This window comes from Lynx rufus, unplaced genomic scaffold (assembly GCF_022079265.1).
Source record: "Lynx rufus isolate CCGP_SWC_20201006 ecotype Redwood Valley unplaced genomic scaffold, mLynRuf1.p SCAF_8, whole genome shotgun sequence".
Classification (NCBI taxonomy): Eukaryota; Metazoa; Chordata; class Mammalia; order Carnivora; family Felidae; genus Lynx; species Lynx rufus.
This window is the reverse complement of record NW_025814896.1, coordinates 38686056-38710660: the sequence shown is the minus strand read 5'-3', so window position 1 is coordinate 38710660 and position 24605 is coordinate 38686056. Positions and strand designations below refer to the sequence as shown.

Genomic DNA, 24605 nt, shown 5'->3' with positions numbered 1-24605 from the left:
GACCGAATCACATCAGTCTCAAAATTCTTTGGGGCTATTGCTCTTGTTTCTCCAAGGGGAGTGAGACCCCCTTGAGAGCAGGGATGGATTAAACACTCTTCTAAAGCCCAGAATGGTGGGTACCTAGCAGGGGCCTGGTAAATACTGATGATCTAATGAAAAGAAGAGGGGTTTTAGGGAGTGAGGAAGGATGGGGAGGGTCCCTGAAGTATATAGGGTATATAGAGGGTAACTAAGCTGTATGCTTAGGAATAAGAATAGAAATATTCTCTTCGTTTTGGGGCATCACTGGACAAAGATCAGACAAAGAAACAAAACAAAGCTTTCTTGCGTCCCTAAAGGGCTCTTCTCAATGTCCTCAGCCCCTAATTTTCCTTTCCAAATTGGGAAATTTCATAAAGCCAAGGTCATGTGCATTCTTAGTTTGAATAAATGCCTCATCAAAGCAGTTATCATTCCCTTTTAACATTAAGACTGTCTTGCCCACCATCTTATTTCTTTTAGACTGGGTCCCCTTCCTCTGAAGGTCTTAGTTTGTGGACAGCGCTAGTTTTCTTGTGTGGTTCAGAAAGTGGGGCTCTTTAAGTAACTTCTGCTGAGCATCAAGGAAGGTCTTGATGCCTGGTTTCTGGTTCCCTCTTCTCATTCCCCCACTGGGCACCAGGAGCCATGAATTAAGAGTTTGCTTTGGTCTTTTCAAGGAAAGTCTGGGTTATGTCTTCCTTCAGGGTGGGTTAGAGGTCTCCTCCTACCAAGGTTTCCAAGTCTTTTTTGTAAGTTCAAAACCCTGATTATTTTCTCTACCCATGGGCCTGGAGTTCAAGGGCAAGGGTAGTTTGCTGAGGAAGTCAGACAGGAGGCTCTTAGAATAAACATCTCGGTGTTCATACCATGACCCCCATTTACTTCAAAGGGCTGTTAAATATAGCCGGGGCTGAGCAGACAGGGCAGAGCTAGCTTCTGCAAGAGGCCTGCCTTTGTCTGGCACACAGGCTTCTGGGGCTAACGCTCACCCCAAACTTGGCTGCCCTGTCAGACTTCCCTCCTCCAGAATTCTAGCCCTGCAATCTATCAATCATTAAGGCTACCTTTTCTTCACTTGCTTGCAATCTTCTCAGCCTATGGAGACTATGAAAGCCAGTGGTTAGCAGCAGGCATGCAAGGGGACTCAGGATCCATGCCTGAGACATATTTGGACCCCTCAAAATCAGGGTCTTCAGTGTTGACCACACCTCCTTAGCAACTGGATCGACACACACATTAAAAAACAAAAATAAGAAACCTAGCCCCATCAGCTCAGGCTCTAACAGGTGGAGAGAAGTCATTATCTGATACTTCACCTCAAAGGTCTTGAAAGGACAGAATGTTCCAAGTTGGGTTGCTCACAGATCATCTACAGCAGTTCTAAACTCAAAGTGAACAAAATAGCAAAATCTTGCTGGCTCTGGAGAGACCATTTGGGAGGTCTCCCTAAAGCGGGGAGAGAAGGTCGAGGCCAGGGCAGTAAATTACAACAAGCAGAGATGACTTTGTCGGACATTCTCTGACAGCAAGCCTGAGGCCAAGACAGAATCTTTACTCTCAGTGATACTATCTTAGCACCAAATCATTTTTTTTCTCCCCTTGTTTCCAAACACTTTTCTTTCTGTGACATGTCTGGTGGCTAACAAAGACTGTAGTCCTGACTTTGATCAACTCCACAAAGACTTCTAGAGCCTCCTAGAAACTGCTATTAGGAACATAGTGTCTCTACTTTTAACCCTAGCACTGACATTTAAAAAGAGAGCCAGACAGTTGTACCTTTTTCTAGATATTTTGACCCAAGTAATTATTTTCAACTCTCAAGATTCACTAAGAACCCCATGAACATAGTGAAATTGAAATTATTAGGGATTCAGAAAAATGTAAAGTTCTAGTGTGTGCATTTTAACATTCTTAGGGGTAAATTTTGTTGCTTTTGTACTCAAAGGTTAGAATCCTGGATATTTTGCAGTACATCCCCAAACTGAAGTATACACTGCAAAATATCCGGGAGAAAATATGATTAAACTCTGAAAACTCTTCTAATTATTTAAATAGGTAAGTGGAAAGATTTCTTTCAAATTAAAACTGTTAGCATTTGTCCAATCCTATGACCTATCAATTAAAAATCCTAATTCAAAACAAAGTCAAAGTGAAATTTTTTTTTTGCAAAAATACTCCAAAATCCAGAGGATTGAAAACCGTGAGTTAAATGGAAACCACACGTAATTTAAAATTAATATGACTTGGGGCACCTGGGTGGCTCAGTTGATTAAGCATCGGATTATTATTTTTAAAAAATTTTTTTAACGTTTTATTTTATTTTTTTTTTTGAGACACAGAGAGACAGAGCATGAACGGGGGAGGGTCAGAGAGAGGGAGACACAGAATCTGAAACAGGCTCCAGGCTCTGAGCTGTCAGCACAGAGCCCGACACGGGGCTCGAACTCACGGACCGCGAGATCATGACCTGAGCCGAGGTCGGCCGCTTAACCGACTGAGCCACCCAGGCGCTCCAAGCATCAGTTTATTGATTTCAGCATAGGTCGTGGTCTCACAGTTCCTGGGATTGGTTGGTGGGATCCAGCCCCACGTCCTGTCTGAATCCCCTGCTTGAGATTCTCTCTGCCCCTCCCCTGCTCATGCATGTATGCTCTCTCTCAAAAATAAATAAATAAATAAACAAACAAACATTAAAAAAAATTAACATAACTAAAAAAAAAAAAAAAACTAAAGGTACAGACAAGTAGATACCAAAATTCCATTAACTCTTAGGCATAGCAGGTTGGAAGGAAACCAATTTATCTGAGTTTATCACAGACTCACCAAAACCATTCCAGACAGGTGTGTATTTGACCGATTTTGAACTCATCAGGGAATGGCACATATAAACACTTTCTCAAGTGGCCTCCACGTCTTGGAAACTGCCCTATGTTTTCTAGGTTTTGCATCTTGCTCTTTTAGGGCAGTAAGTCTCTGTAGGGACTAATGGACCTCTGCCAAACACGCTCTAATTCTTGCTGCCATCTAGTGGTAAATTCAGAGACTGCAGTGTATAGTGTGGAGCGGGAGAAGACCTGGAGAAGACCTTTCCTCTGGAAAGGAAATGGGTGGGGGAAGGATGATGCCGTTCTCTGGATCCAGGCGCGCAGAGAATGAGTATTTTAAAGAGCAAGGAAATGAACATTTTTCTGCATTGCAATTAATATAAATGATAATTTTCCACAATTGCCCAGTGTCTGTCCCAAATGAATACGAGTTACATAGATAAGAACAAACACACTTTTAAAACAGTCCTCCTGACTTTAGGATGGAGAGTAAGAGAGAACCGAGTGAGCTGGACCTGACTTCAGGCCAATCAGGGGTCTTTGTTTAAAGCAGATATCAGATGAAGGAACTCCAGGGGGAAAATGTGACATCTACCAAATTTGACAACATTTCAAGGATATGCTTGCTTCAGTTTATTCAGGTGCCCTTGGTTCAGGAAACATAGTTACGCTTGGTTAAAAATTTTGTAGCTCAGAACTGCTGCTAAAGTAATCACAAAACCACAAGCTCACAAAGCAATGTAACCCGGATAAGGGACCTCCTAAATTTGAGACCCTCTGATCCCCTTGCTTCGACAGTTGAGAAGGGAACGTTTAACCTTTCACCAGATTTAGCTAAATTTTGTAGATCCTAGGCATTCCCTATGTTTTTAGCATTACCAAACTAATTCCCAAAGGCCAGCGGAGGGAGGATGGAAAACGATGCTCTGAGCTTAGAAGAAAGTAATGCTTATTGAAGGGTCAAGACCACTGAATACTCTGAACATTTGAAGCATTTGTGCATCTCATGGCAAGGTAAGGGACCACAGTGAAATCTGTTGTTTTAAATCATGGGCTTTCAGTGAATAGACTGTATTCTGCTACAATCCCTAATTTGTCTAACTGGTTTACCAGGACTCTGAACTCTTGTGTGTAAGTAATGAGTAAGGAATTGGGAATTTTGGAGAAACTGTTGATGCCACCTGCATGCACTGGTTTTGGGCCCAGTGTGCCTCCTCAGAGAAGCCAACATCACTGTCATAAGTCACTTTGGGACAGGTGTAGGCCTGAATGAGACAGCTATCAGGACTCGGATAAAGGGCAGACAACAGGCTTCTTTATCAATCAAATCCTCTCTTTAATTTCTTTTATTTTTTATTATTTTTTAAAAGTTTATTTATTTGGAGAAAGAGAGAGCAAGTGAACATGAGTTGGGGAGAGGGGCAGATGGTGGGGGACAGGGAGAGAGAGGGAATCTTCAGCAGGCTCCATGCGCAGCACAGAGACTGACATGGGGCTCCATCCCACAAACAATGAGATCATGACCTGAGCCCAAACCAAGAATCGGATGCTTAACCTACTGAGCCACCCTGGCACCCTTCTGTTTAATTTATTTTAAACACTTATTGGTTTATATTGGCAATCCCCTTGATGATACTGGCCCTAAAACAACAGGGATAACACTCAATAGTCCGATTCCATCAGGTGAGAATTTTAAATCATGTAGATAAGATATTAGAGGGGCATCTGGCTGGCTCAGTAGGCATAGCATGTGACTCTTGATCTTAGGGTCATGATTTCGAGCCCAACATTGGGGATAGAGATTACTTAAAATAAATAAATAAATAAATAAATAAAATCTTAACAAAGAAGATATTAGAGGGTGACACAATTTGATGTATGGCTTATCCAAAATGTGGGATAGAATTATTTTGCAGAGAAAATCTCTTGATCTGATCTTATTATGGCTTTGATTAAAACTCTTAAAACCCAGAACTTGTAGTACAGGGTCAACCTCATTAATAATCTGACCTTTGCCCACTGTTGCTATTACCTGTTTTATGTTTTTCATGCTACAAAAACCAAACTACTTCTCATTCTGTAACGTTCCCTTATCAATTTCTGTGGTTTGCTATACATTATTCCCTCTTTTTGAAAGATACCTTCCCTTATCATTTGTCTACAAGACTGGTATTTATTCTAAGACTCCTTAGATACTACCTTGCAGAGTGAACCATCCCTCTCCTTGTACTAAGTCTTTGTGTATACTTCTGGTGTTGTCATTTTATTACAATGTGATTACTATTCACTATTAGAGAGTGAATTCTTTGACATTCTGGGTCTACTTGGCTGTGAAGCCACTGTATCTGGGTTGCCATGATCTATTGAGGTGTGGTGAAGTGAACTGAAGTCCTCACGGAATCCAGAGAAGCCCTGCAGACTGTGTCCCCAGAGTGTTCAGGTTTTAAATAGACACAGGGAGTCCCTCTCTTACCTTCCTTCCAGCTATGTAACCTCCTGAGGCTCCAAAGCTTTTGGTGAATGTGCCCATAAACACATCAACATCTCGAGGGTCCAGTCCAAAGAATTCTACAACACCCCGGCCAGTTGGGCCCACGGACCCAATACTGTGAGCTTCGTCTATGTAGAGGTAAGCCTTGTATTTCTTCTTTAGAGCCACGATCTGAGGCAGATTCACGATGGAACCTTCCATGCTAGGGCATAAGGAGAAATGCTTGTCACTTGCGTACACTTTCTTGGGAAGCTCTGTGATGGTCTCCCTTCCAGTACTTCTCAGACAGCCTGCCCTGACACCAGTCAGCCATGACAGGGATATGCAATTCCTTTCTTCTTAAGGCATATTCTATTTTGCTAAGATAACTCTGTTAATCTTGTAAAGCTAATCTGGTATTATTTTATTGGTATAATTCACATTCAGTAGATTCAAGTGCTTTGAGTTGTTATAGCTAATTCCCAAGTAAACAACTAGCTCCCTGCATTGTTGATCAATTTATTTGTAAAGTCAGCTAGTGTAACTAGACTGACCATTTTGGATTCTAGGTATTTTGCTAGTTTTAATTAAATTGCTCTATGGTAATCCATCTTTATCAGGTTGCTGCTCTCTGTTTGACCAGTTCTGTCTGACCTAAACTCAGTGCTTGAATTGCCAAAGATTAAAGGAAAGAATTAAAAACACACAGAACTCTGCCTAAGACACATAGTATTAATAAAAGCACCATAGAAAGTTCTTAGGATCTCTTCTTCAGTGCTTATTGGAAATCAAGGGCTTATTTGAGGTATCTGGTAGTGTCCCATCTTTTTATTCCTTTAGGCCAATGGTTCTCATTCTTGAGTGAGCATCAGAATCCCCTGAATTATTTTTTAAAACACAGATTACTGCCTCCCTCCAACTCCCCACAGAGATCCTGATTTAGCAGATTTGGGGTGGGCTGAGAATTTGTATTTCTACCAAGCTCCCAGGAGATATCCTATCGCTGGTTGGGAACAACACTTTGAGAACCACTGCCATAGATGAACCCTTTTATTTTAGTCCTAAGTGCTTAATTTTTCATGGTATTGTAAATTGCAAAATCACTTCAAGTCCTCCAGCAAAGGGAAAAATATGAAGTAAATAAATAAGTAAAATTCATATTTACACGGCACCTTTGGAACTCAGTGGATTGAAAAGAACTTTTGGCTTTAATCAGTTGTCAGAACACTTGGTGAGCTGTGTCTATACCACACACAGTTTTGACTGCACTGACAGGCGAGTTCTATGAAAACACACAGACTCTCACCCTCACCACACAAAGGAGATTGTCAAACAACTCAAGCAACCCTTCAATTTAGCTCAAGAACTAATCGATTGACGCAAACAGAAAGTTGAACTTCTCCCTTCTTCCTAATTAGTTTATTTATTAAATTTAATGCAATACAAAAATAAACTTAAGTGTCAGATCGATTCAGTCAAAACAGTCCAGCTGGTTGTGCAGTTGCCCAGGCCAAGTAGTGTTGGTCTGGAGGGAGTATAATGATCATCAAGTGCAGGATTTGTACTTTTGGTTTCTTTAAAGGCCTTTCTTATTTAGAGCAGTTTTAAGGTCACATCAAAATTGAGCAGAAGGTACAGAGATTTCCCATGCACTCCCTGCCCCACATCTGCATAACTTTCCCCATTATCAACATCCCTCACCAGAGCAATGCCTTTGTTACAAATGAACCTATGTTGACACATCATCACCACCCAAAGTCCAGAGTTAACATGAGGGTTGTCTCTTGGTGTTGTGCATTCTGTAAATTTGGACAAACGTATGAGGACATGTACCCATTCTTAGGATATCTTACAGACTATCTTCACTGCCCCCCAAATCCACTGTGTTCTGCTTATTTGTTCCTCTCCCCACCCAACCCCTGGCAACTACTGATCTTTTCACTCTCTCCAGAGTTTTGCCTTATCCAGAATGCCATATAGTTGAAATCATGCACTGGGTAGACTTTTTAGATTGGCTTCTTTCACTTATTAATATGCATTTAGGTCTCTTCCATATCTTTTTATGGCTTGAGAGCTCATTTCATTTTTAGTGCCAAATAGCATTCCACTGTCTGGATGTAGCACAGTTAACTTATTCATCCTCTGACTTGAAGGACATTTTGGTTGCTTCCAAGTTTTGGCAATTATGAATAAAGATGCTATAAACATCCACTTTCAGGATTTTGTATGGACACATTTTCAACTCCTTTGGGTAAATACCAAGGAGCATGATTGCTGGATTGTATGGTAAGAATATGTTTCATTTTGTAAGAAACCACCAAACTGTCCTCCAAAGTGGCTGTACATATTGCATTCCCAGCACCAGTGTATAATAAGTCTTTCTGTTGTGGCACATACATCCTCGCCAGCATTTTACTGTTGTCATTTTTCCAGATTCTGGCCTCCTACCAGATGTGTAGCGGTATCTTGTTGCTTTAATTTACATTTCCCTGATGACATATGATGTGAAGCATCTTTTCATATGTGAATTTCCATGTATGTATCTTATTTGGTGAGGTGTCAGTTAAGGTCTTTTTAATCAGGTTGTTTGCTTTTTACTGGTGAGTGTTAAGAGTTCTTTGTGTATTTTAGATAACAGTCCTTTATCAGATCTATCTTTTGCAAATATTTTCTCCCAGTCTCTGGCTTGTCTTCCTGTTCTCATGGCATGGTCTTCTGCAGAGCAGAAGTTGGTAATTTTAATGAAGCCAGTTTACTGCATTTGTGTTTTTCACAAGGCCAGTCTGAATGGCTGTTTTCAGATTTTCATGAAATGGAAAACAAATACAGTCATTTTCTCTTATATAAGTTTGTAAGTTAATTCCAGTATTTTCTTAGATTAATTGCTTGTTCACATGGTTTGCATTGAGAGTAGAAGGTAAGGCCATCTGACTAAGCTTAGATTGTAGCCACACCACTTCCCAGCTGAGGACTTGGGCAACGTACGTGATGTTCTTTGCTTCACGTAGAACAAGCATGATGATGGAACCCTGCTCATAAGGTCTTTTTAAGGAAGCCTAGAAATAATGCTTGTGAAGTGTCTGACACATAATGAGCACTCGTTGAGTCATTCTTTTTCTTAGGAGGAGCTTACGAGAAAATGGTTGCAGTGAGGCCCAACTCGAGAAATTGGTAGCCCTTGACAATACTCTGTGTCGAATCTTCTAGGAGAGAGGCATATGTGTGTCATACATAATAAATAGCTATATGCCCTCAAAATTCTAGAATCTACTTCTCATCTTTAACATGTTATAAGTTGGTAACACAACTATGCTAAAAACCTGCCATGTCACAAAGAGCCATTCTTTGTTCTGGAACCGAATTTGGCAGGAGCCAGAGTTAATGCTGAACAGTTTGCAGACACTCAAGGCAGCTAATTAGCTATCCTTCGCTGGGGCTGGTCTAGCTGATGTTAGGAGTCTGCCCACCTGGTTTATATTTCTTCCTCTAAGATTAATGACTCTACAATACTGCTGATTTCTGGAGTTAATGCAGGGCACACATGGGTCCTAGGGAGAACTCAGCTTTTATAAAGAGTTATATTCACCCGCACTAAGTTTTCATTTTCTCAGTGTGACCAAATTTGAATCGAACCTTTTCCTATAGTGGGATATTGAGATTGTGCATGCATAAAAAAGGCTATCTGTGTGATTCCTATAAATTGCCATCAAAAAACACTGCCAAAAATGAAGTGTTTTATTTTTTCTTCCTGAATGGAAGGTTGTGTTTCAGAGACTTCAAAAAAAGAAAAACAACTAAAATACAACTGTAGGTAGAGATAATTCTACCCGTTCATTTGAAGCTCTGTGAAAGGACCTGAATTATTCTTAAACCAGCAAGCTAGTGAATAATTTCTTTATATCTTTTCTGTTACATAATGTATTAGCTAAGTGACAAGACTCTTTTTTGAAATCTCCCTCTCACCACCTTCTCCTCCACATATAAAGCATATTATCCATTGGCAGGATTGGGCATTAAACCACTGATTTGCCAACTTACATGGTGGAAAAATCTCCTTGGCGGGCCCAAAGCATAATCCAAGGAAGAAAAGAAGGTAAAGAGAGGAAAAGAAAGGAGCTAAGACTAATTAAAAATAAAGTACTTTCTTTTTCTTTTTTCTTTATTTGTTTAAACCGTAGGTTAAAGTTCTCAATCCTTAAACTTACATTAATTTGGGCAGGAGAATGGCTTACGTCCTTAGAGGAAATGATATTCTGAGACTTAAACATTTGTTTACATATGTATTTTCTGGAAGGGCTAGTTATTATTTCTTAATACTTTTTATTTTGGAAGTTTGGGCTCTAGTTATACTAGATTATATCCCAGGTTATTTGGGACCCGCTGCCCTTCTCTAGTGTGTGTGTGTGTGTGTGTGTGTGTGTGTATACACACACACATAAATATGTGTGTGTGTGTGTGTGTGTATACACACACACATAAATATGTGTGTGTGTGTGTGTGTGTGTGTGTGTGTGTATATATATATATATATATATATATATATATATATATATGGCTTGAACTCACGACCCTGAGATCAAGACCTGAGCTGAGATCAAGAGTTGGACACTTAACTGACTGAGCCACTCAGGTGCCCCTTTAGTAGATTTTTTAGTAGTTTTGAGATTTCTCAACCACAATGACTTTTCAGAGACACAAAACTAGAAGAGTCTGACTTTAAAACAATACTTAAAAGAAAGCAGATGAGAATGCTAAAATACGATTGTACTTTTAAGCCCCAAATCATGAACTCATGGAACTTTATATTTCAAGTTTCAATCTCCCTATTTTACAGATGAAGAAACTGAACCCTAGGTAGGTAAATGGTGAAGGCCACATGGATGACTTCACCTTTTCTGTGTTTACTTCGTTGGATGGCGACACGTGAATGGACTCCCTTGTTGATATGTGGCCTCTGTCCCAGCAGGGCTGCCTGGTTTGAACCCTGGCTCTCTCTCATCTCAGCCATCTGCCTTGAGTCGAGTGTCTTCATCTTCACAGTGACATCAAAATACTGGGGGGACACCTGGGTGGCTCAGTCAGTTGAGTGTTTGACTTTGGCTCAGGTCATGGTCTCATGGTTCAGTTGATGAGTTCAAGCCCCACCTTGGGCTCTGTGCTGTCAGCACGCAGCCCACTTCAGATCCTCTGTCCCCCTCTCTCTGACCCTTCCCCACTCGTGCTCTTTCAAAAATAAATAAACCTTTAAAAATAGATATAAAATGCTTTATAAAAAATGTACAGGGGAGGCTTACTCAAAATCACACATGGGGAGCAAGGAGTAAGCCCACGTGTTTAGTAAGTAGCAGACACATAATAAATGTGAGCTCCTTCCCCTGACATCCATTCTCCAGCTGGGTGAAGAGCAAACAGCTTCACTCTGCAGACAGCTTACCGTTTTCCACGTTGCAACTTCCTCAACTGAAAATAAATTTAATGATGGAGACAGCTGCCCTTGTTGTGGACTTACTGTGGGCTGGGCTTCTGTCAGGAACTGGTCCTATGATCTTATTTAATATTTACAAAAGAACCCTATGAAGGATACAGCGCTGTAGGTGACAACACTAGGATTTGAACCCAGGGCCTGGGCCTTCCTCCAAACCCTGGCTCCTCCATATTCTCTATATAGATAATGAGACTTAGATGGTTTATGGATGGCGGCATTATTATTGTCATTACTATTAATTACTATAATTATCATTCTCATAACTGCTTTTGTGAAGTTTATGGACTTCTTAGACTTGGTATCTAGCTTTTCCTACCTTGATACTTGCCTGAAACTGTCTGATTTGGCTGAATGCTCTTTTTAGGAATTATGAAAAAAAAATGGACTCATGGGAGGCTTTTGTGGTGGGGGGACTTTGCCCATGGTGGCAAACCATAGCAATAGATAAAAAAATATATATCTGGGAGTAAAACTTCAAAGGAAGCTTTGTGTTGATATCAACAAGGTATGTGTCTATAACACAACTCTAAAAAGTAGAAGTGTGTTTCTGAACTGTTGATTCCTAACCCTGGCCCTTTGGAAAATCCTGTGGGAAATAATTTCATTTTTTGGTGATAGAAGCAAATGAGAATGCCCACTATGTGCCAGAACTCCAGTCTAGGCTAGCCTTGTTTTAAAAATGAGGAAACTGAGGCCCCAGGAAATATTGAGGCCTAAATGGTGCCCTGCTTCTTAGCATTGAATGGGCCCTTTTAGCTCACAGTTTCATTTAAAGACAAGATTCTGTGCGGGTAAGATAAAAGAAAGCTCCTGTGAAGGGAGGTCCATGGAAAGTGGAGGTTTCACTGTATAAATAAATGTCAGGATGACTGAGCCACTATGGTAGATTGTCTCCAAAGACTGCCTGCAAGTCTCCCCATCTCTCCACACACAAGCCAATCCTCCCATTAAGAGGTGGGCTCTGGGGCACTTGGGTGGCTCAGTTGGTTAAGTGTCTGACTTCAGCTCAGGTCAGGACCTCACAGTCTGTGAGTTTGAGCCCTGCGCTGAGCTCCGTGCTGACAGCTTAGAGCCTGGAGCCTGCTTCAGATTCTGTGTCTCCCTCTCTCTCTGCCCCTCCCCTACACACACTCTGTCTGTTTCTCTCTCTCTCTCTCTCTCTCTCTCTCTCAGAAATAAATAAACAAAAATAAATTAAAAAAAAAAAAGAGGTGCTCTCTCTCTTCCCCTTGAATCTGAGCTGGCCTTTTGCCATACTTTGACCAATAGAGCATGGCAGATTTGCTGTACTGGTTCTAGGCCTAGCCATTAAAAGGCAGCAGCTTCTGCTCTCATCTTCTTGGAAGACAGATGTTCCTTCCATGTTGTAAGGAAGCTCCAGCTTGATCGCTCAGTGAGAAGAGCCTACATATGGAGAAGGCACTCCAGAGAAGAGAAGGGAACAAGGTACTTCAGTCAACCGCCAGTGCTGAGTGAGGTCATTTTCACATTCCAGATCCCAGCTGAACTCCCAGCTGAATGCAACCCCATGAATGACCCCAACCAGCACCACGTGGAGCAGAAAAACTGCCCAGTTGGTCCAGACAACCCACAGCGATGTGGGGAATATTAACTCATTGCTGTGTGTAAGCCGTTATGCTTCAAATGGCTTGTTACACAGTATGAGATAACAGAGCAGGCACCATTGCTAGTGAATCCCAGGTTGTGGTTTGGTGCCATGCCGGTGTGGAGCCAAAAGTCCACACCTGGCCCTCCTGCCCTCCTGAGACCATGGTGTGACATGGGCCCAGCCATTAACAAGCCTTGCTGCTGGAGTGGTTTCTCTATGTAACTGATGGGAATAGTTGACAGTGAAACGCTGGTGGTCCACTTAATTTCAGCCACGATCAAAGTACTTAAAACACAACTTTCCTTTAGTGGAGCTAAGCTTTGTTTATTTGCAGTTGGATTCGGTTAACTCTGGTTAAAGGAGACGCCCCATCTGCTCTCCCTCAGCTGATCCATGCTCCTGCAAGCCCAGGCCTGAATGACAGGTGTTTAGATAAGGGCTCCCCTCCTAAGCTGGCAGCTGGCACAGATCACACAAGGGAGCAAGACCTGTGCCTGAGGTTATGACAGCCCAGAGTCCATAGGAGATGACTTCCCAAAAGTAGCAAGTTCAAGGCCAGTGAGTAAATTATTAATTAAATTGAATTTTTTTTAATTTTTTTAAATGTTTATTTTGGGTTTTTTTGAGAGAGAAAGAGAGAGAGAGAGAGAGAGAGAGATAGAGAGAGAGCAAGCAGGGGAAGGGCAGAGAGAGAAGGAGACACAGAATCTGAAGCAGGCTCCAGACTCTGAGCTCTCAGCACAGAGCCTCACATGGGGCTCAAACTCACAAACCGTGAGATGATGACCTGAGCCAAAGTCGGATGCTTATCTGACTGAGCCACCCAGGAGCCCCTAAATTGAATTATTAATTGAATTAATCCACAGCAGGGTATCTCAGCCTCAGCACTGTTGATATTTTGAGCAGGGTGATCCTCTGTTGTAAGGGCCTACCTTGTGCACTGTAGGATGTCTAGCAACATCCCTCGCCTCTGCCCACCAGATGCCAGTAGTACTAAAGTTGCGACAACTGACAATTGCCAAGTGTGTCCAGAGTAGAGGTGGGTTGCGGGGAAGAAATCACCTTGGTTGAGAATGCTGCTTTAAGGTGATTGCAAAGACTTCACAAAGAAGACACGGTCTGGGGGCTGACCTGAGGAGGTACTGCATACATTGGGTTACTGAAAACGTGAAATACCAGCTTTGCAACCCCACAGAAGCACTGGGAACACCCAGAACACCAACCCCTGGGGCAGTAAGGACTAGAGAAAAAACAAAATGATATCTGGCTTATTATTGTTGTTGTTGTTATTATTATTATTATTTTACATTTAGTAGAAAGTACTTCTTTTTTTCCAAAAGGGATGAAGACACATTTCTTCTGCTGCTGGTTTATCTATTCATGGAACAGAAACGATGTGCACTCTGGCTGAATGAAGAGCTCTATCAGATCTCAAGTTTCCTTTGCAAACACACTTCTCCTTGCAGGGAAGTTAAGCTCTCATTCCCTTCTGTTTAATATTGTTCACTTTTCTGTAATTATAAGAAACGTCTCCCTTGATTCTTTCAACATTACGATTGTTTGAGAGCTGATTTAGGAGTGAGCACTCTGAGATGATGTTTCTTTGACTCAGGGACTTGGGCATTAAACAGAAGGGGTGGGAGGCACCCTTCATTTTAGTGTCAGTAATCAGTTCGGACAGAGAATGAAGCAAATCCCACCACCATGTTCCTCATAAAAGTGCAGCTCTCAGTGGCTTAGTGGGTGTTTTGTCCACTTAGCTTCAAAGTGGTGGGAAATGGAGCATACCTTCAGATGCTGAGTCCAGCCACTCCCAGCTTTGGATCAGGAATTGCCCTTGAGGTTAGTCTTACCTTGTGGAAGATGAGCAGGGTTTTTGTATTCTAATGCCAACAACTGGCCAAGTTCAGCAAGCCACTGGAGTTTGTGTGTACTGTCTAGTTAGAAGCACCTGGGTACGTAGCAGCCATATCTACTATAGCCATAGAAGGCAAGAAGCATTCTGATGTTGAATAACCCAGCCAGCAAAAGCCTTTGAAGTTGTGGGCCAGTGAAAGGTAGTGGAAAGAATTATTGCAATGCCCTCTAAGGGCATTTCTGAGGACACCTTCACAAGCATCCAGCCTCCAAGGTATTCTGCCATATGTACAGACATTGAAAAGATAGGTGACCCAAGGCTGACAGCTCACATTGGTAGCTCTGGCTCAGGTCTCTCCATAATACCTAATACCTAACTCGTTTTTCCATTTAGCTAGGAGAGGTCAGCCTTTCCTCATTTGTTAGCTTGCTACAGGCCCCACTGTGTGCAAACATCTCAGGTGATTTACATACCTGTAGATGCCCTCAACTAGGATGAGAATCTTCTTCCAAGCTCTGCGGATTCGAGGCTGGCCATAGATTACAGCATCTCTCAGGAGCTTCTCTAGGCTTTGCATGTCTTTAAATAATACCAAAAAAGAAAGTGAGTCATGACAGGGTTTGCTTTTTCCTCCCCCATTTTCTTTTTTGAGAAAGCATCAGGTTTCTTTCTTCTTCTTTTTTTTTAATGTTTATTATTTTTGAGATAGAGATATAGAGCATGCAGGGAAGGGGCAGACAGAGAGGGAGTCACAGAATCAGAAGCAGGCTCCCGGCTCTGAGCTGTCAGCACAGAGCCTGATGCGGGGCTTGAACTCACAGACCGCAAGTTGGACGCTCAACCGACTGAGCCACCCAGGCACCCCAAGAGAAGGCATCAGGTTTCTTAGGTTCAGGCTTAGACCTGAACTTTTTCAGAGAGCCAGATTAGAATCAGAGAACACCTGGGGAGGCTTATACTTTAGTACAATTTAACTCTGACAAGATGAATAGTCAGGTTTATATAGTAGGCAGAATCACCCCACCCCCACCCCCTGCTGGAGGCACATGGTTTTATAGGCTCTTTTTCTTTTGAGAGAGAGAGAGAGAGAGAGATTGAGAGAACACGAGCAGGGAAGGGGCAGAGGGAGAAGGAGAGAGAAAAAATCCCAAGCAAGCTCTGCACTGCCAGTGCAGAACCCACTGTGGGTCTCGAACCCACGAACTGTGAGATCATGACCCGAGCCGAAGTCAAAAGCCAGACGCTTAACCGGCTAAGCCATCCAGGCACCCTGGTTTCATAAACTCTTAAAGGGCTCTCCTCTCCTGCTTCGGCAGAGATTGGAGATTCTCCATTAAGTGCATCCTGTGGGCTTCAGCTTTGATACCAGGTTAAAATGAACTTGGAGGTATATCATTAACTGATACTCACCAGTTGTGTAGCCATGAGCATATGAGAGTTTAGCTGAGTTAGTACAGAGTGGTGTCATTGCTGGCAGGTGTCTCACTTCCTACACTTTGAGACATGACTTTCGACATCCCCCACTCCAAACTTTAAGGCACGGGAAAAATTAGCACTCCTTCGAAAATTATTTGGAAGCATCTGGATACATTAATAAGTGCTCACAATTATTAAGCCCTATCTGGATTCCAGCCTTCCTTCTAAGCATATTCTTTGTAATGACTTGTCTAATCCTAAACATGACCCTAAGGGGAGGTACCTTCATTTTATGTTTCAGGAAACCAGGGCACATATAGGTCTGGTAAATTGCCTGAAGTTTATGATCACAACCAGCATAGCCAGGATCTGAACCTATGCAGTCTGGTACCATGACACGCATTCGGAACCACTACCTTAGTTGAGAGCTCTTGTTCCTTCTTCTCAAACTACTCCATGGTCATGTTGAACAAAGAAGGATGGATGTCTGGTGGATTATTCTTGTTAACTTGTTATGTCAAATATAATTCACAGTGACTTTTCATTTATCTGCAGCCAGATGTAGATGACTGAGGACTTAGGCTGAGTGATTATTGGGGAAGATTGGCCTACCATTCCAGCTGTAGGGCTGTGTGTGTGTGTGTGTGTGTGTGTGTGTGTGTTTAACTTGCAAAGCCCAGAGAGAGAGAAAAAAGGCAGAGGCTTATGTGCAAGTTTTTTAGATTCATTATATTTTTACCACATTTCTTTGTACCTTCAGAACTCTCCCTTTTTGAGAATCTGAAACCAAAATACGTTAGGTCTATAATCTGATTTCAGTTTGAAAAGCTGGAGATGCTACTGAACAGCTGACCTGACTGCTATGTAATGTTCATCAGGCATTAGAGATTCCACTAAAAAATGCTCACAGGAGGGCTTCCTGGGTGGCTCAGTTGGTTAAGCAACTGATTTTGGCTCAGGTCATGACCTCAATGTTCATGAGTTCGGGCCCCGTGTCGGGCTCTATGCTGACGGCTCAGAGCCTGGAGCCTGCTTCAGATTCTGTGTCTCTGTCTGTCTCTGCCCCTCCCCTGCTCTCTGTCTGTCTCTCTCCCAAAAAATAAATAATAAACATTAATTTTTTTAAAAATGCTCACAGGAAAAACCTAGCAGATATAAATCTAAGACGGTACAGTCAATATTGGTTTTAGCCACTGCATCAAGAAGCAATATACCAAAGAAGAGATATTCAGTGGATTGTCACTGGTCTAGGCTTAAGTTGGCTGAGGTTCTTTCTTTCAGTGGAGATCCCTGAAACTTCATTTTTAGTCCCAGTCTGTGGTGGAATCTGTTTTAGGATTTCCTTACAGCTCTAGTACCAGCACACAATATTAGCACAAAATCAGTGTTTGATTATGGAAAGGAATGTAGACCAGGAAAAAGGAAGGAGAATACCACTTTAAGATCTAAATAGAAATTATGAAAAAGGATACTTGCCTCATTTCTGCAATAATATTTCTTTAAAATTTTTTTAAAAATATTTATTTATTTTTGACAGACAGAATGCAAGCAGGGGAGGGGCAGAGAGAGAGGGAGACACAGAATCCAAAGCAGGCTCCCGGCTCTGAGCTGTCAGCACAGAGCCTGACGCAGGGCTTGAACCCATGAACCATGAGATCATGACCTGAGCTGAAGTCACTTAACCGACTGAGCCACCCAGGTGCCCCTCTGCAATATTTCTTACATTAACTGTGTTTTTGGTTTTGAAGACAGGCAGACATCTTGTGTCTTCACAGATGTAGTGTTTTACTGACACTACATCATTACCCACTAGATGGCAGCCAAGGAAACAGAAAGCAGCTTTCTTATTTTGAGAATTTCTGGGACAGTAAACCTTTGCCTGTATGGACATTTTGCTTTAGGCTGAGTTCCTAAGATGTTGAAGGAACCCGCGTGATTGAGATATACAGCTCCTTTTTCTATAATCTACTGCAGGCCTGTTAGTCTCTGAATGGAATAAAGAAATGACGAATGTAAGATTTCTGTAGAGTGTTTTCCTTCTGCGAAGTGGAATTTATAAGTTTTTTGGTACAGAAATGACACATGATGAGGGTGGTTCCAATGCCATAATAATAAAAACAAACCCAGTGAACCAAATTAGCAGTCACTTAAAAAGTGAATATTCTAAGATGTTGAAAAATCTGTATATGCAGACGTTATTCTACTTTTTATGCAATCAACTAGGTCACGTACATATTATAGGTTTAGTCTGGGATTAGGTTTAAAATGGACACCACTAAAGAACATAGAAGACTCTCTCCATTCTTGCATTAACAAGCTGGACCGAGAACAAGCCTTTAAATGGCCACGATGTGTTTCATGCATTTTGCAGATGGAAACAAGAGGAATCCCAGTCCCTTCCATGGCAGGGAACTCATCCTGTTCCCCTTGAACAGAGAGTTGCCTGGGGATTGTCTTTGGTGAAGCTTCAGAAAACCCGTGGGGTCCACACACTGGGATTCTTGAGCAGAGGGGGATTCAATCAGTCTTATTTCCCCTTGTGAAGCAGAAACTCATTGACCTCTTAGAATCACAGAAGCTGCGCAGAGAAAGGGATAACTTCACTCAGTGCGGGATTCTGGACTTACATTAGTGTCTGGTAGCTTCTCTTCGGTTCTTAGGGTCTGCCTGTATAATGCTACAGCATGTGGGGTACAGATCTGTAGGATTCAGGGGTTTGTGGTTTATGTTCTGCAGGCCTTGTGCGAGTCTACTGTTTCAACAAGCCACATGCTAACATTTTTAAATAATGTTGCTTATTAAAGCACTTATATTTGCATGATGTTAATCCTCATGACACCTCTAAGAAGTAGGAAAGAATGATTAGGTTTGTGTTTTTTGTTTCTTTTTTTTTTGTTTATTTATTTATTTTGAGAGAGAGAGCAGGGGAGGGACAGAGAGAGGGGGAGAGAGAGAATCCCAAGCAGGCTCTGGACTGTCAGCATGGAACATGATGTGGGGCTTGAACTGTGAGATCATGACCTGAGCTGAAATTAAGAGTCAGATGCTTAACTGACTGAACCACCAGGTTTATAAAACCAACAACAACCAAAAACCAAATGCAAATAAATCAGTTTGATATATAAAGAAAATACTGAGATATAGATATTAAAATAAAAGAATAAATTTGATGCTATCAAGGGCATATACATAGCACTATTGTATAATATCTTTCTAATCTTATGACACGCTACGAATTTGTGATTGCCACAAATTTGGGTATCAGCAATGCCTTAGACATCATTCACTACCATCTGGCTCAATAAAGTGATTTTCTTTGGTTTGTAAAGGGCTGAGAGGAGCAAGCTGGCATGATGGGTGCTGAACATTTAGCCATTAAAAATGAAAACAGAGGCCACATCTAGGTGAGTGATGCAAAGGAAGTCCTGGTGTGTCACAGGCATGACTAATCGGTTTACTGAATTACTGAACACCTGGAATAATCCAACAGTGTGCCAAAAACGAATCAGGCTTAGGTGACAAATATACTTTGAGAGCCTGTTCTTGAGCCTGTCCTTAAATTCAAAGCCCTGATAGTATCAACAAGCCTCTGGGGTCTGGGGAAGCTGCAGTTAATGTACTGTGAAAAGTGGGCACGGGGAAACAAGGAAGCCATATTCTTCTCAGAAGAGAGGTTGGGTATAGTTCAAAAAGTGTCTTCCTGATGATAAGAAGTCGATATTGGGCTTTGTTCTAACTTTTGCATACAGTACAACACTGTTTCTTCTGCCACGGTTTCCTCGTTCCTCTTCTCTTGTGCCACTGACCTTTTATCGAGACACAAGACCGTTCTTACTGCTCATCCGTCAGTGGCTTTCCCTTCCTCTGGATCCAGGGCCAGCTGTCATGGTCGGGCTGAATACGGCCTGTACCTTCCATATGCTGCTCAGTGTGGTTGATGGTTCATACCTTCTTCCTTCAAAAGTCCACAAAACCCACCTCCAGCTACAGCTACATTTAGATGCATTCCCTGCTTCCCTGTTCCATGGGCTGCTCACCAAAGATATTTTCATGTCTGCACATGATAGGCATCCATCAGATATCTCTTAAGTGAAAAGATGGTTGGATGATGAAGGAATGCTACCTGTTACTCTAAGCCCTTACTTCCCATCTGTTCCACCATTCTTCTTGTTCCTTTGGAGATGCCCAATTTCATCCTTCAAATGCTGAGCCCAAATGTGGAATATTAAGCAATGGGTACTTCAGTAACTGTGAATGATGACAAAGAAATCATTCTTACTTTTAAGATGGTGATGGGGGAAATGCCTCCTTTTTTAGCCTATGGGGGAAATGCCTCCTTTTTTACCCTATGGGGAAAAGCATAATCATGATGGCTAACTTTGGTAAGCAAAGTAAATGTCTTTCTCAAGTCACATTTATAGTCTCTTCCTCATGAGATCAGTGAGGGAATTTCTGATGCATTGAAAATTTGGTATGTTAAGTTTTATAGTTTGGGTAAATACTTAGGCTCAGATTTTCTTGGTAGCTCTGTCAGTATGTGGGTAGGTGTTGCATGGCCTTTGGACAGGTTTGTAAGAAGCATGGTGATCTTGCCAAGAGTGCGAAAGGCAACAGAGAGCAGGGGACTGAGCTGATTTGAGGGTGAGGCAGGTGCTAGGGGCAGGGCCTGGGTACCTGGGGAGGGAAACCAGTAATTCTGACCTCAGGGACATGAGACAAAGGACAGGGAGAGCCTAAAGCATGGGGACAGAGTGTCCTCAGAGTTCTGGGCCGATGCAGCATGTAGAGCTCTGATTCTCCGGGAGGAATTAAACATAGTACTCAACTGGGATCCCTAAGTGCTTGAGGTCAATGCAGGAAGGTAAGATGCGATTCAGGGAACAACTTGGGGGCTCAGAGGTCAGTTCTGGGATCCTGCATCTCAGATCAAGGGCAACCAGAGTGAACCCTGGCTGCATCTGCCTAACCCACTGCCTTGCTCTGGGAGGGCTGCATGGAAGAGCAAGTCTCCTGCATTCCACTAGCCAGGGGGAGACAGCCTTGGAAAAGGCTGGGAAAGGAGGTAAAGGCGAATTGTGCTTAAAAGTAGGAACTGGAAGGGCACCGAGGTGGCTCAGTCAGTTGGGCGTCGACTTATGCTTGAGTCATAATCTCACAGTTAGTGGGTTGAAACACCACATCGGGTTCTGTGCTGATAGCTCGGAGCCCTGAGCATGCTTCAGATTCTGTGTCTCCTTCTCTCTGCTCTTTCCCCGCCTGTTCTGTTCTCTCTCTCTCTCTCTCTCTCTCTCTCAAATAAATAAATAAAATTAAAAACAAGGGAACTAGAATCAGATCTCCTTGGTGTAAATGCCAGCTCTGCCTCTGTGTCTAGTTCTGTGTCTCCTCACCACTCTGTCCCTCTGTTTCTTCCCCTGTAAAAAGGAGATGATCCTAGCAGGTGTCTCATTGTGTAGTTATGAGGCTCAAATGACTTAGTACATGTAAAAGGCTCATTGCAGCAAGGGTTCAATACTATTAGTTGTTGTAAAACATATAGAAACAATCACTGTCTTTATTAAAGTGAACAGCTCAGTTCAGGAGTCCAAGGAGGACCTTAAGATCTAAAAGGTTGTGGCTTATAAAAAAAATAGTTTCAGTGTTGTTTATAGGTTTGATCTTCCACTCAAACAGCACTCCTGAGCCCTCAGAAGCAGAACTCAGAGTTTTCCCACAAACATTGCACTCATTGTTCTGTCTCCCCTTGCCCTTTAAATGCCTCTAGGTACAACCTTGGTTCTTCCTCTCCACTTTTTTTCTTTTCCAACTGCTCCAAATTCTTGGTCTGCCCAGCCCTCTGACCTCACTGAAACTCTCCTAGCTGAGAAAAAAATTGCTTCTCCTCTCCAAGACTAGTTCCAGAAGCCCTTTGTGACGCCCTTTAGGTCGGAGATTGCCTGCCTACCCTACAGCCTTGTAAGTGTGGTCCTGCACCAGCAGTACTGGTGACACTTGGGAGATGGGCAGAAATGCTGAGGCTCAGACCCCGCCCCAGGTCTACTGAATCAGAGTCTGCATTTAAACAACCACCCCCTAGTGAATTCAGTGTATGTTAAAGTCTGAGAAACACTGTTCCAGAATCTAGATCCTAAGTAATTACCAGCAAAGTGAACAGGTTCTGAGAAAAAAAATAACTCAGTCCTGATTTTCCCATATCTCTGCAACAAGATGTCACCCTTTCCAGAGACTTAAAATTTTCCCAGGGTTTGAGGTCCTGAAATGTCAGGGTGTTAATACTCAGCCCAGAGGATGTGTCTACCAAAGGCATCCGCATGCCCCAAGGAGCTGCGGCCCACTTTCTCAAAATGCACCAGAATCGCAGTGGAGAACAGATTTACTGGTCACTGGTCAGAGCTGACTCTGTAGCTTAGGCTGTCAAATGTGCTGAAGAGTCTTTTTTGTGGCACCTAATGAGTCACAAAGGCAACCCAAGGACTGGCTATTTCACTGAAGCTGCCCAAAGGAGAAAATGCAGAGATATTCTTAGCATTTAGCCAGAGGAATTCAGAGGCTAAATTTTAGCATTCTGGGTTAAAATTTAGGCCACTAACAGGACAAGCAATCATATAGATTGATTTTTACACAATAATGCACTGATATGGCCTGGAAGTAGCTGGACTTAGCTAGTGGGTAAGAGTGTTAGTTAGCACATGCTGTACAGGCCCTGCCTATATCCCTCAGCCTGGCTCCTTATTGAAAACACAGGCCATTCTTGGTCCAAGAGCTTTCTTCCTGGCTGTGGGGGCATACTGAGCCTAAGCAGGAACAGCCTCCAACCTCCCACACATGGGAATTGGTGTATAAATAACCCAGTTCCCGCACCCCACTGAAGTATGTCTACACTGAGTTCCCAGGTAGGATTAAGCTCTGGCTGTCTATTGTGGTAACCTGCTTGACAACATGCCTTTTGTTGGCTGCCTTTCCTTCTCTGTCTCCATTCTCTGCTCATCTGCTGGTGCTTCCTTGGATCATGTCCTAAATAAATGAGTTACACTCAAACCCTTGTCTCTGGGTCGCTCCTGGGAGAAATGAACCATGATAAGAGCAACACACGTGGGTTTGAATTTGGACTCTGGCCGTTTATCATGTGTGATGTTGGACAGGCCATTTAATCATTTTGAGAATCAGTTTTCTCTTAATAAGTAGAGATAATGGAAAGAACTATAAATATGGGGTTTTGTTAAAATTAAATGAACTGATTATGCAAAGGGCTTAACATAGTGCCTAGTGATAAATATGGTCTCAGTAATTGTCCGTATTCACTATCCAGGAAGAGTTAATCTATGGTGATAAAGAATTCTAGTACCTGACTTTGAATTTGGTATGGCTAAAAATGCACTCTGAGTCCTTGGAGATTTTCCCCTGGAGGGTAGCCTTTGTGTGTTCTGATTCTGTTCCCTTTCAGAATTTTCCTTCTGTTTGGTCCCTTTGTTGCTTGTTCTGATCTTGTGGGAAATAGAGAAATGAGGAATAGCTTGACGTTATTTAAGCTGTTCAAATAGGATTGAACATCAAGCTTGTCCAAATAGAATTCAAAGCTTACACTGGTCTGAATAGGTGTAACTGCACCTTAGGTATATTTTAGCCATACACAGTTAAAAAATTCAAGGATCCACAATTCTGACTGATATACAGTGGCTCTAAATAACAAAGAGTATCCTTTAGTACTGATTTACATAAAACAGGACCTCTTCTCCTCCAAAAGTCAGGGGAGTATCTCAAGGTGTAAGCAGAGGTCACAGGCAGAGGAAAGCCCAGGAGGGCAGAACAAGTAGCCGGTTGTGTGAAATCCCATCATCCCGATGTTTAAGTACATTCTGGTTTAGGCAGCCATTCTTAAGAACCCATCTCACACGTTATTAGCTTCGGTCTCTGCTGTGTTGTATGCTTATCCCCACACAGGAAGGCAACTTAATATCCTCTACATCTTCTTTACATTATTAGTCCAATCTGCATGGATGCACGTTGAGGATTAAAGCATCATTGTCTATTGAGGAATTTAGTAGTATCCTGGGAACAGCAAAGTGGGAAAGACAGTCAGCAGCTACTGATGCCTTACATACCGTGATCCTACTGAATTCTTTCTCCTCTGTACACCGTCTCATCTCTCTCACGTCTAGAGGAAGAAGTCATTCAAAGGCCCCTGGAGGAACCCCTTTCTCAGACGTGACTGTTTTTGCGATGTAAACACAATAGCTGTGAAATTGTGCCCATTCCTAAAGGTAGTAAGCACGCTAGTGAGTGGGCACAAAGGCTTTGTGTGTGAGAATGAAAGTGTATTCATTTCCTACCAGGCTGTAAGAAATTAGCACAGACTGAATGGCTCAAAACAACATGTTCTCTTACAGTTCCGGAGACCAGAAATCTGAAATGGGTCTCACGTGATTTTAATCAACGTGTGGGCATGGCTGCCTTCCTTTCTGGAAGCTGTACGTGGAGAATCTATTTCCTTGCCTTTTCTAGCTTTCAGAGGCTTCTGGCATTCCATGGTGTGTGACCTTCTTCCCTCTTCAAAGCCAGCAGTGACCATCAGAGTCTTGCTCACATGGCACCACTCTGACACTCCCTCCTTTGCTTCTCTTTTCTGCATTTAAAGACTCTGTGATTACACTGGACCCATGCAGACAATCCCTTTAAGGTTAGCTGTTTAGCAACTTGAATTCCATCTGCAACTTTAATTCCTCTTTATCACATAATATATTTATAGGTTTTGGGGATTAGGACATGGACATTTTTAAAGGCCATTATTCTACCAACCACAGAAAGTTGAAGAGCAACAGCAGCTTAATAATAGAATTTTCACTAGATGATGGAATCGGGACCCACATTGCACACACTCTCAGCTAGTTGGAAGGGGCAGCATTTATACAGACAGCTCC

The 24605-nt window shown here is 42.4% G+C and overlaps 1 protein-coding gene across 1 annotated transcript in view; it reads right to left on the bottom strand.

The window, feature by feature from the left end:
- The window catches only part of SPTLC3 (serine palmitoyltransferase long chain base subunit 3), a 129751-nt gene that overhangs the window by 36308 nt on the left and 68838 nt on the right, over window positions 1-24605 (bottom strand). The window contains exons 7-8 of the mRNA XM_047067546.1: window positions 14745-14850; window positions 5323-5542 (exon numbers count right to left, since the gene is read on the bottom strand). Of these exons, the coding sequence (XP_046923502.1) occupies window positions 5323-5542; window positions 14745-14850 (326 nt within the window). The remainder of the gene's footprint in view (window positions 1-5322; window positions 5543-14744; window positions 14851-24605) is intronic.